The 12,462-nt window shown below is 47.2% G+C and overlaps 1 protein-coding gene across 22 annotated transcripts in view; it reads left to right on the forward strand.

Annotated features, from left to right (window-relative positions):
• Positions 1 to 12,462, forward strand: part of CELF2 (CUGBP Elav-like family member 2) — a 543,854-nt gene that overhangs the window by 480,862 nt on the left and 50,530 nt on the right. For all 22 annotated transcript variants that reach the window (XM_030940450.1, XM_030940451.1, XM_030940448.1 and 19 more), the window contains one exon: positions 1,875 to 1,938. In XM_030940450.1, the coding sequence (XP_030796310.1) occupies positions 1,875 to 1,938 (64 nt within the window). The remainder of the gene's footprint in view (positions 1 to 1,874; positions 1,939 to 12,462) is intronic.

Genomic DNA, 12,462 nt, shown 5'->3' on the forward strand with positions numbered 1-12,462 from the left:
TTGTACCTGAGGCTTGAGTTGAATCAGCCAAGGGTCCCCAACCCCTGGGCTGAGTACCAGTACCAGTCCACAGCCTGTTAGGAACCAGACTGCCCAGCAGGAGGGGAGCGGCAGGAAGTGAGCATTACTGCCCGAGTCCCACCTCCCATCAGGTCAGCAGCAGCCTCAGAATCTCCTAGGAGCACGAACCTGTTCTAAAGTACACATGCCGAGGGGTCTAGATTGCGTGCTCCTTATGAGAATCTAATGCCCGATGAGCTGAGGTGGAGCAGTTTCATCTCAAAACCTTCCCCTCAACCCCTGGTCTGTGGGAAAATTGTCTTCCACGAAACTTGTCCCTGGTGCCAAAAAGGTTGGGGACTGCTGGAATCAGCCACTGATAATTCCACACTGCTTGGTGCTGTTACCTCAATTAGGATCCATTTTCGAGCCATATCCATGTGTAGGGTTTTTCGTATCAAACTGGAAAGACCTGGACTTCCCCAGAGGAACAATGTTCTAGCTTGTTTCACAGAGCCCCAAATCAACTCTGAAAGCTTTTTTTTTTTGAGACAGAGTCTCGCTCTGTTGCTCAGGTTGGAGTGTTGTGGCACCATCTCTGCTCACTGCAGCCTCCGTCTCCCAGGCTCAAGCAGTTCTCATGCCTCAGCCTCCTAAGAAGCTGAGATTACAGGCATGTGCAACCACACCTGGCTAATTTTTGTAATTTAACTGGAGATGGGGGTTTTGCCATGTTGGCCAGGCTAGTCTCGAACTCTTAACCTCGAGTGATCCCCCCATCTTGGCCTCCCAAAGACCTGTGATTACAGATGTGTGCCACCACACTTGGCTCTGAAAGCTGTTTTTAAAACAGTGAATTAATCTTGTTCCTCCTAAGTACACAGTGTGACAACAATATTTCAGTAATAAATGTGGTAAATCTATGTTTCTGGTATCCAAGTACATTTGAATATAGGAGATAACTATATGCTTGGCGCCACTGCTAACTGTGTCTGTACTGGTCTACCTTACCAAAAAGAAGATCCGTAAGTTCAGCCCAACACTCAGTCTTTCACTAAGTTAACCTGCGGTTCAGCTGAGTTGGACAAGTCCAGCAGCACCCCAGGGGCTCCATGCCTTTATCTCATGGCACCCACTCATTCTGCGCGGCAGGAAAAATGTAGCCCTGAAGGCACTAGTAGAAAATGCAGACTTCCTCACAGGTATATTAATGTTTTTAAAGATTGACATTTACAGTGCGTGACTTCGACGCACATAGCACCAGATAGTTCTAAGTTTTGACGAGCTGTATGTTTCACTCTGCAGCGAGGACTTTTAAAACGGCTGCCCATTTGCTTGGTCATGTAGTGGTGGCTGCAGCTGTACAGCTGTGAATAGATGCATTCATGTTCGTAGTTACCATGATGATCTTTATGTTGGCACCATGTGCCAACATAAAGTCAGTGAACTCATGTGCTTCTGATGAAGGATGAAGAAAGCTGAACAGTGCTGGAAAGTAGAAGAGAGGGAGGGAATGGACCCTGATTGACAGAGATGAGTTATGGTAACTGCTAGACTACAGAGAGAAATAATTAGTCACGCTATGTTGGTTTCAATAGATTTAACACCTGGTTGTTAAAAACAGTAAATTGATTAATTGTTTAAAGGCAGCAGTGTTAGTGAGTTTCTCCAGTGTCTGTGTTTCTTAATAGAGATTAGACATGAATATGGATTTACAGCCCCAGCTCTGGGGACCTTCAGTCCATCAATAGGCAATAGCAACCAACCCTGCAAATGCAAAGTAAACTGAATTTGTCCCCAGTTTAATGAGGGAGTTACTTTGCTCTCACCTTCTCCACCGAGCCCTGACTCTGTCCTTGTGCATTCATCCGCAGCTCCTGCAGCAGGCCACCTCCTCCAGCAACCTGGGCGCGTTCAGCGGCATTCAACAAATGGCAGGTAAGTCAGGAAGCACGCCTCTCTTTTTGACTATGCCATTGTCAGAATTTGGAGTTGGTTCCTAGGACAAAGAAGAAGCAGGGGAAGAGAACCAAGAGCGGTGATCAGACTTGTTAGCTTTTTGTCTGGTGTTAACGTTGGAACAGCCTGCTCTGAAGTGTCTCTGCTACCTCTTAGATTACCCACCCACCTTCACTGTGCATGACAGCTATAGAATGAAGGGGCTGAGAAATCCTGCTTGGCATCTATATCAACAAATGACCAGTCATTTGTTGTTTTTATAAATAAGATTGATTACTGGGGGCTTTCCATCCAGATCCCTATATCTAGGGCAGCCAAATGATTGACACCCCTCTAAAATTTTAATAATAGACAGTCAATAAAAATGTTCTGACCTCCGTAATGAAACCCAGGATTGCAGGCCTATCTTTGATGCGGTTTGCAGCCCCTTGATAACGACAGACAATTAACAGGGTGGCTTTTTTACTGTAGTGCCCCGGTTGACAGAATCATGCATCAGAAGCTTTTATGCGAAAGTAGAATCTTTGTTCTCGAGAAAACCAAAGTGTGACTGCATTTGAAAGCCAGCTCGTTGAAGGATTCCTTCTTCTAATGAGCTGCGCCAGTCGTAACTGAGGTGCAGTGATTAGCAAAAGGTCACTCCTGCCGTGCCACCTTCCATGCCGATTTCCCTACCTAACACGAGGCCAGGGAAGGCAGCAAGTGCAATAAATCAGAACACAGGTGCCCATTAACCTGCCGTGAGGAATGGGTCAGAGAGCCTTTTCCTTGTTTCATTCCAAAAAGGTGGGGGGAGAGGGCAAGGAGAAGAACAGGTTTTTGGCGTATTAGAACCAAGCACGGTTTGTTTTAACCAAGGACACCCTGAATCAGTGCAATGAAACCTGCATGTGCAGAACGAAGCGTTTTTTCTTTGTCACCATGAAAACTCCTTTTTTCCATATTGCTGTTTCTTTTTTAAAATATGTGTCCTTGGATTTTGTTGGTTTGTTTTTTCTTGTTTCACTTTGAATGAATCTGGAAAAACTTTCAAGGGGGCTTCTCCCTGGGCATGGTGTGTGATTGGCAGCCCAGCCGTTGTGGCCCGTGGCTCCTGGAAACTCATCAGCTGATGGTCTTCCTTGACCCGCAATAAAAACACTACCGAATTCATCGTTGGGCTTTAAATCCATCGGCACCGCCACCTGGTTCCTTGTAACATAGCTTTTGGATTATTAGAAATAACACATAACTTGAAATGATAGTTAAATCATTCAGCAGTGTCTACCAATATGGTTCAGGAAGCTGGCCTTGGAGCTAAGAATCACATTGAATGGTTAATTTATTTTTAATTCTATGAAAGGAGCTGGAGAGAGATAAGTAAAATATTCAGGGGATTTTCTGTGTTTTAAAAGAGAAAACCTCCTGATTGCAAGCTCTAAAATAAATGCTAAGATTTGTCACACTTTCAGCCCATGGGAGATTTGCTTTTCTCGCATAGTATGGACTCCCCGGGATCTGAAATTAGGGGCTTTCCTTAGAGGTGGCCTCAGGCTTTTCTACTCCCACAGTTGAATTATGCAGAGAAGGTCACTGGGTCCTGAGGCTGCTGCCAAGCGTGGTGTCCCGGGTGCACAGCGTGCCCTGTCATCTTTCATTAGGATGTGTGTGCCTGTGCCGCACCAGCCGCAGGTCAGGATGCCAGCCCCCGCATGCTCTGCCTGCTCATTTGAAAACTGAGGATATCTGGGAGTCACCCTACATAAGGTGCCGAGGAGCAGATGGCTAATTTAAAGGCAATCCGTATGTGCTCTGAGCCTCCCAAATTATCAATTTCTTGAATCCTCAATGTGTGAAATTCAGCACGCTAAGTCCACATAGGCTAGGAAATCAAACGCTGGACAGGCCGTTCCCTACCATCATGTGGAGTATTCAGAGTCTTTGGAATATTCACAGTCTTCAAGGTGTAGCTGTCGGGCTCGGTGAAGGATACCTTGCATTTATAGGGATCGTCAGGTCTCCTCTTCCTGAGTATTTGAAGTATTATGGTTTGGAGTACTTTTTCCACCAGTGAAGAAAAGTTTATATGGCCTCTCCTACTCTCTTGTCTTGTCCCAGAAGTGGGGCTTACCTCTGCCCTTGCCATGAGTCTGTGCCCATGTTATGGAGTGATCATGGTGAATGGGCGATAGAGGTTCCTTCCTGGGAGAAGCTTTCCCAGCTCCCCCAAATGTGAGAGGGGCGCCTCTCTCCCGAATTCCCCAGAGCCCTTTGCTTCCTTCCCTCTGCCCTCACCTCCCTGGATGCGTCAGGACACTCTGTGGATACTCTTCAGTGCTCCAGGAGAGCATGACCCAGTGGCCGGCAGACTCAGCTCTCACCCCTCTAAGAGCTGCTCATGAGTGTCCTCGAGTGGATGAGTGAATAGATTTCTAACTCAACAGACATAAATCCCCAGTGGAGCCTAAGTTAAATGCCCGGTTTTTAAATTAAGAAATATGACTTCAGCAATATGTATAGACCAAAGGAACGTTAAACAAATGATAGTATCTTTACAAATGAGTTGTTGAGGATTGGGGGATAGTTTGTATAACATAAAACATAACAAATACAATAGAAAGCATATGGTAGTGGGATTGAAGAAAGCGGAGAGGTTATTTATCCCAGACACCACCTGATGTTACAGTACTTACTGAGTGACTGATATTGTGTCCTACTTAGAGTGGGCGCATCAACAATTCACATGTAATTTTTCTGTATTACATTGATGTATGTATAATGATCTCTGCATCTAAAATACAAGCAGTCCAGCCTGGAATACTGTCCCCAAAAAGCGAAAACCGATTTCAGAAACGAATAATACTTTGTTGTGAACAACCCTCAGACATCCCGGTGTGTCCTTCAGGAGATAAGGCTTATAGCTAGAGTGTAATATGCCACATTTATATGGGTAAAACATTTTCAGTTTCAGGAGAAAACCAAAAAAAAAAAAAAAAAAAAAAGAGAAATTTGAGATGACTGGTTCCTAAGTAGTTGCATCAATAAAATTGAATGAGACGTCAGCTATACTTTCTTTCCCAAAAAATCTTACCATTTTTCCCCTCAAACTAAAAATAACTTCAGGTGTGCTTTATGGTTTTTATCAAAGAGAACCTTTACGAAATACGGAATTTAGAAACAGAAAATGGAAAAGGAACATACCTTGATAAACTGACGGCTTTTATATCTACTTTTTGTGCCTGCTTGGAGTTGGTTGGTTTTTATTTTCCCTCTTAAAATTTGTAATAAAAACGTGTCCATTTCTCACTCAGCAGTGATACTTGTTCAGTGAATTTCTGAAATCTCAGAAGCTTGGGGTCTGAGTTTGGCCTGAGAGCTTGGATTTTTCTTGAAAGAGAAAAGGAATAAGAGAAAATGTCTTCTCTGCCTTTAATTTGTTTGTAACAACTATCAACTCAAAAGAGCATCATAGAAAAACGAGGGGTAGTGTTTTACCATTTTGCTTTTAACAAAGCTCCTTTTAAAAATCATGCGGCTATCCTCATAGCAAGCTGAGGACATGACTACCACTTTGTTACTACGTTACAATTGGAAAAAGGGAAGATGAAAAGGTTAAACGAGTAATGTGAGACCACAGCAGTAGTCAGTGACCTTACAAGGATTAGGATATAGAATTCCCTAATACACAACAACCTGATGAAGTAGGGACTCTAACCCACTGCACGACTGGGCAACTGAAGCTGAAAGAGGTTAGCAGACTTGTCCGAAGGCACTAAGCTAGTAGGTGGCAGGACCAAGCTTCAGGTCCCGTTCACCGGTGCAAACCCAGGCTGGCAAACCATGCTGTGTGTCTCAGCCCCTTCAGGTGAGTTTCACCGCCCCATACTGTTAGGAAGCACTTCAGAGATGGTTACAAGAAAGCTGCCTCCCTCCATCCTGGAAAACATCTCAAGTTTATCACGAGTGAGTTTTTCTTTGTTAGGGGGATTTTTTTCTCTAGGATAAAGAATTGTTACTAAACCAGTTACAGAGGTTGTGAAGCTGCGGTGGAAGTGTCTTTTGATGAACAGGAGGAAACGGCTTCGTTTCAATTCTGATTCTGAGTAAAGCAAGTAGTAATTCCCTTCCAGAATATCTGGTCTAAGTTTTGAAGGTAACAGTAAAATGGTAGAGTGCAAAGATTTGCTTAAAACCATGAAGCAGCTCTTTTATCAACCTGAGATCTGTTCTCTTAGAAGACTGTCTTGGTGTCTGGCATAAGTGGAGAGGAGGGAAGACATTTGCAAAAACAGTGTATCAGAGGTCTGAGAATGTCAAATTGGAGGCGCTTCCGGAGTTGTGAAGTGTGCTTGGTACATCCACAGAGACCCACGCAGAACTTGGTTCCTCCCCAAGCTGAGTCTCCAGCAGTCCGCACTGCAGACGCTTCCTGCGAATGTGCTAATAGGCCTTATGAGAACATTCTATAACCACCCATCTGTCACTTTTTAACAGACCTGATTGGCAAGCACTTGTAACAACTGACATCTGTTCATGCTTATTGATATGCAGATTTATGGTAATTGCTATGAACAATAAGACACAAAATTACCTAAGGTGAACATTAAATTAAATTTTCATGCCCTTCTCCTTATAAATATTTTTTTTAATCTTAAATTTCAAGTAGGCATATTGCGCATCTGTTTGGTACATAATTTCTTCGTTTTGAGGAGGATTTTTTGCCCAAATATTGAATGAAAAGTTGAATCCCTGTATTCTCAACTTTCTTTGCCATCTTCGTAGCCCGTTGTTAGAGCTCCTAAAACTTACTTAAATGTTTTGCATGTTCAGTCACCCGGATTATTGCCCCTGGTTCGAGAGGTGCCCATCTGAGCAGAGTGCTTCATAAAGTCAAATGCTGTTTTTCTTCTCGGAGAGGAACTATTTGCCAAGCAGGTGCCCGTGCCTCTCTGTCTGGTACCCTTTCAGGATGAGCGTGTGGGAGAAAGTGTGACTTGGGGTGCAGACTGAGGAGGCGCCGGGGAGAGGGGCTGAGACAAGGAAAGGACGGGGCACCCACGTACCTCAGAAAAAAGAGAGCAACAGAGGAACCAGAAAGACGACTTCCAGATGAGCCGAAGTGAAGCCCGCTGTTAGCTCTGGGGAGGAATAAGGGGAGTTTCAGGAGAGGCCCCGCGCCCCATCCAGGAGCAGGCCTGCGCCTGACGCCTGTGCCCGAGAAGCCTGGTCAGGCTACGGAGGGAGAGGGAACATCTGTCTTCACCCAGCTGCCCTGGCTGGTGTCTGCACATCGAGCCGGTGCCTTTCCCCAAAACCACTTATCCCCAACGTAGGAGGGGAAGGCGGGCAGGAGAGATGACCACGTTCCAGGTGATGGCGTTGTGGCTGTGGATCCATCTGTGGTGGGAGGAACCAAGACATCAGCCACCAGGGATGTGCATCGTTGCCAGGGAAGGGCCCAGGAATACCAGGGCCAAGACAGTCCCCACGCTCTTCTCACCTCGGGTTATTACTGTGGTGTGACAGAGCGTGAGACGGTCAGTAGCGCCTATAAGATCGGTAGGTGCGGGGATGTCCATGGGACAGGACAGACAGAGAACACATGGGCCACAGCCTCTGCCCAGCTGAGTGGACAGAGGCTGCTCTGGGCGGGGGAAACGGTGCCCTCACTGCCCTCCAGCCTCAGTCCTGGTTGGAGTGAGACGCCCAGGCGGCAGGGGAAGTCCTAGGGGTCTCAAGGGCTATTCTCTGGGGCTTCAAGGGCTATTCTCTGGGGCTTCCTGGCTCCAGCCTCCACTGGGTCTTCCCCCATTGTCACCTGTGCCCAGGAAGGTAGCTAAGACTAGAGGATCTTGGGCTCACCTGGCTGCTGCTTATGCTGGTGTGCGTATGCGTGTGCGTGCCTGGGTGCACAAGTGTATGTGTATGTGTTCAGACTGGGAGGAGGCACTGTCTCCCTCATCCTCCCTCTTCTCTGTGTCCTCACTCCTCAGCTCTCATTTCTTCCTGACGGTCCAGGTCGCTGCTGCACCCCCGGGCTCTCACAAAGTGATTTTCCACTACCACTTGTATCTCTTTCAGATTGTCTAAAGAGGTCAGACATTCTTCAGCTGTTGAGGATCTGTCACCAAACACGTTTTGCATGCACATCACACACATACTTTTTCATAAGATTTCAGAGAGTTTGTAGAGACCCTAAACCCTGTCAGGGACCTCTGCCTCAGAAGCACCAAGTTTAGAGGCCTGATGTGGAGTAGATGAAGAACACGACGAAGAGCACTGAGGCAGCAGCGGACGATGGTCTGTCTGGTCACTGAGGCAGCTAGAGCCAGTGGTCTGTAATATCAGGAATTCTGGCGATGAATGCAGAAGAAAAGCACGTTAAGAAATTAGGCCAGGTGTGGCGGCTCACACCTGTAGTCCCAGCACTTTGGGAGGCAGAAGCAGGCAAGGATCTCTTGAGCCCAGGAGTTCCAGACCAGCCTGGACAACATAGCAAAACCCTTCTCTACAAAAATTAGCTGGGTGTGGTAGCAAGCACCTGTAGTCCCAGCTACTCAGGAGGCTCAGGTGGGAGAATCGTTTGAACCTGGGAGATGATGGCTGCAGTGAGACATAATTTCACTCCTGCCCTGGTGACATAGCAAGACCCTGTCTCAAAACATAGATATGTGTGTTAATTGCCAAATTGATTGAGAGAGCAAAGTGTAGTACATAGTTAAGTCGTTAGTGGTTAAGTGGTTAACCTAGTTCTTAGCTACAAGTGAAGACAAGATCACAAGTTCATTCCCAGCCCTCTGGCATTCAGGCGGCAGGCACGAAATTCATATTGGCCCCAATGTTCTTGGACCCTGGGGCAGGAAGCGGCATTGCCTGGTGAAGCAGCGCTAGCCTGGAATCCACCCCAGCTCTCACATCTGTTCAGACTGTGGTGGGGCGAGCAAGGCCACTCCCAGCGGATATGGGGACCTGGGGAGTGGAGTTCACTTCTGGGCCCCTGCCACACTGCCTTTTGAAACCCTGTGCTGGACCAGCCCTTTCCTTCCTCTTCCTCCCTCCCTATCCCTCCCTCCCTATCCCTTCTAAACTTCTCTCAGAGGCAAAGTGTAAGGAATAAAACGGATGCCAAAGCACAGGAGGAGAAGGAAGAAGAGGTCAGAAGAGCTCCAGATGGGGACCGAGAGGGCAAAGGGTAGCTCATGGGCAGGCCAGGCTGGCAGGGAGAGGACAGGCACCCAGGGAAAGGGCGGGGCTCTCCTTTCAGGGAGCGACCCTTGGAGAATGGCTCATGGTGTTTTCACTTCTTCACGCCCGTTTCCTCTGTAACATGTACAAGGGTCACAGTGCCCACACCACGGGGTGTGTTAGGAACCCTAGTAGCAGAGCACAGGTAAAGAATGGAGGAGCTTGCCTGGCATGCACTTTGTTCTTGCTTCTGTTGTCATCATCGTTTAGGACAGAATTATTGCAGTTATTAGTCTGAGAGCTTCTTTTTTGAGCTTAACTCTACACTAGGCATTGTTGTTTGAGCTTTCTGTGTGTTGACCCATTTAATCTCTTAATCCTCAAGAGGTGGGTTCTACTTCAGTCGCACTTTATAGTTGAAAACCCCAAACAAGTAACTAGCTTGCTCCAGGTAACAGGCTGGCGGTAGGTGAGGCAGAGCCAGCTTTCAGCCCAGGTTGTGTGAGAGCAGGGCCTGAGCTCTTCTTGACCAGCCTGCACTGCCTTCTGGAGGTGGTGGTGATTGCTGCTGTTGTCCGTGGTGTCACCAGTAGAGCTTGTGTTCCAAGAAACGTGAGCAGGTAAGCTGCCCTGCCTCACCCCTGGTATACAAGCACTTCTTTTTTCTTTAGGAGAAGGGGTCTCACTCTGTTGCCCAGGCTGGACTGGGCCTGAATGATCCTTTAGCCTCAGCCTCCTGAGTAGCTGGAACTATAGGCACATGCTAGCATACCTGGCTCATGAGCACTTCGTTTTGAAAATAAGAATAGGGAGGACCATGAAAGCCTCATGGGTCAGCATACAAGGACTAGGAGAGGGATAGGCTGGAAGGGATGACATCTCCTGCAGCTCCTCAGCTGGGCTGTGCTTTCCTATGCTCCTCTACCATCCCCATCAAATCAAAGACTTCAGGGAGGATTTCATTCTTAATCTGGGCCTATTTCAAGAAACTGATGAACTGGCAGGATTTCTTCCCCACTCCCTGACATCTTCCTGCTCTGATATCCAGTAATCTGCTCAGGTACACGGACTATCATGTTTTTTACTTTATCCTCAGTGTCTTCCACAGGGTCTAGCCCATCATGACCACTCAGTAACTACTGCATGGATGGATGGATGGATGGATGGATGGATGAGTAGATGATGGGTGAGTGAGTGGGTGGATAATGGATGGATGGGTGATGATGGATGGATGGTGAATGGATAGATGGGTGGATGATGGGTGGGTGGGTGATGATGGATGGATGGTCAACGGATAGATGGGTGGATGATGGGTGGGTGGGTAGATGGATGGGTGAGTAGATGATGGATGGGGGGTGAATAATGGATGAGTGGGTGGGTGGATGCATGGTTGATGGACATTGGGTGGATAATGGGTGGGTGGATGATGGATGGATGGGTGGGTCAGATATGTCCTGGAGGGGGACCCCCTGGCCTGAGCCTAGAATGGTGGCTCTGCTTGTCCTTATCAGTGCCAGATCATAGATGGATGTGGAGTAGATGATGAGTGGATGGGTGGATGGTGGGTGGATGATGGATGGAGTGGATGAGGGATGACTGGTGTGTGGATGATGGATGGAGGGGTGGGTGGATGACGGATGAGTGTGTGATAGGTGGATGATGGATGAGTGTGTGGTGGGTGGATGATGGATGAGTGTGTGGTGGGTGGATGATGGATGGATGGGTGGGAGCATGATGGACGGAGGGGTAAGTGGATGGGTGGATGATGGATAGATGGTGGGTGAATGATGGATAGATGGATGGATGGGTGGGAGGATCCATACCACAATGAGGGATGGATACGTGTGTTGATGAAGGGTGAGTGGCTGTGTGGATGATGGATGGATGGGTGGGAGGATAATGGATGGATGGATGGATGGATGGATGGGAGGATGGATGGATAGTTGGGTAGATATGTGGGTGGGTGGATGGATGGATGGTGGATGGATGATGGGTGAATGATGGATGGATGGGTGGGAGGATGATGGATGGATGGGTGGGAGGATAATGGATGGGTGGGAGGGTAATGGATGGATGGGTGTGAGGATGGATGGATAGTTGGGTAGATATGTAGGTGGGTGGATGGATGGTAGGTGGATGGATGGTGGATGGATGATGGATGGATGGGTGGGAGAATAATGGATGGATAGGTGGATGATAGGTGTGTGGATAGATGGATAGATGGGTGGGAGCATCTATCCCACAATGAGGGATGGACGGGTGTGTGGATGAGAGATGGATGGGTGTGTGGATGATGGATGGGGTAGATGGATGATGGATGGGTGGGAGGATAATGGATCTGTGGATGGATAGTTAGGTGGATGGATGGATAGTTGGACGGATGGATGGGTGGGTGGGTGGATGATGGATATATGGATGGATGAATGGGTGGATGGATGGACGAGCAAATATGGATCCTCTTCCTTGATTGGTTCTGACTAACTCTTCTCTCCTTTGGTCCTCAGATCCCTCAGATGCTAGGGATCACAGTGTCCCCTCCTTTCCACTCTTCATCTAAGATTCCTTGACCCATAGTTTTTCCTTTCCTTGCAGTCCGGCTGTTGAGCAGTGTTAGCCATGCCTCAGTGTGGTGCCTCAGAGACTCAGCCACCTGCCCTGGACTTCCCAGGCAGCAGCAGGGAAAGGCTTAGCAGAATGTCAGAAACTCTGTTGGGTGGTAAAGTGTATGGAGGAGAAATGTAGAGGAGGACACACAGGCCCTCAGCCCTGGATCCTAAAGAAGCGGGCAGTGGAGAGAACCTGAGTGCTGTCGGCTCAGTTCCAGGACCTTTAGTGAATGTCAGTGGGTGAGAGAAGGACTAAACATGGGCCCTATTAAGTATTTGCACAGTGGATTAGTTAATGATTGAGAGGAAACAGCCAATATTTGATGCTGTTGTAAATACCAACGAACTAATAAAGAATGGGGAAAACTAAAACCTTGGCTAGCTCTGTATAGGCAATACTCTTTAGAGCAATTTATGTAAATGTCAAAGTGTCTGATACCCTGTTTGTCTTACATAGATTTGCTTATCACATACTATATATATTCAACTGTGCGCGCGTGTGTGTGTGTTTACATGGACTTGAAAATGAGTAAGATAAAATTTTTGTCCTAAAGGAACTTGATATCTGGTTGGGAGGGCAAGAAATACACACAAATAATGTCAACGTAGGGTATGATGTGAGCCACAAAAGAGTTATAAACAAACATATAAAGAAATTTGCAGCTAACAAAAAGTATGTGCATTAAATGTAAACCATATCTCCTTAGGAAGAGGCTATGGGATGGGGGCAGAA

This window comes from Rhinopithecus roxellana, chromosome 11 (assembly GCF_007565055.1).
Source record: "Rhinopithecus roxellana isolate Shanxi Qingling chromosome 11, ASM756505v1, whole genome shotgun sequence".
NCBI lineage: Eukaryota > Metazoa > Chordata > Mammalia > Primates > Cercopithecidae > Rhinopithecus > Rhinopithecus roxellana.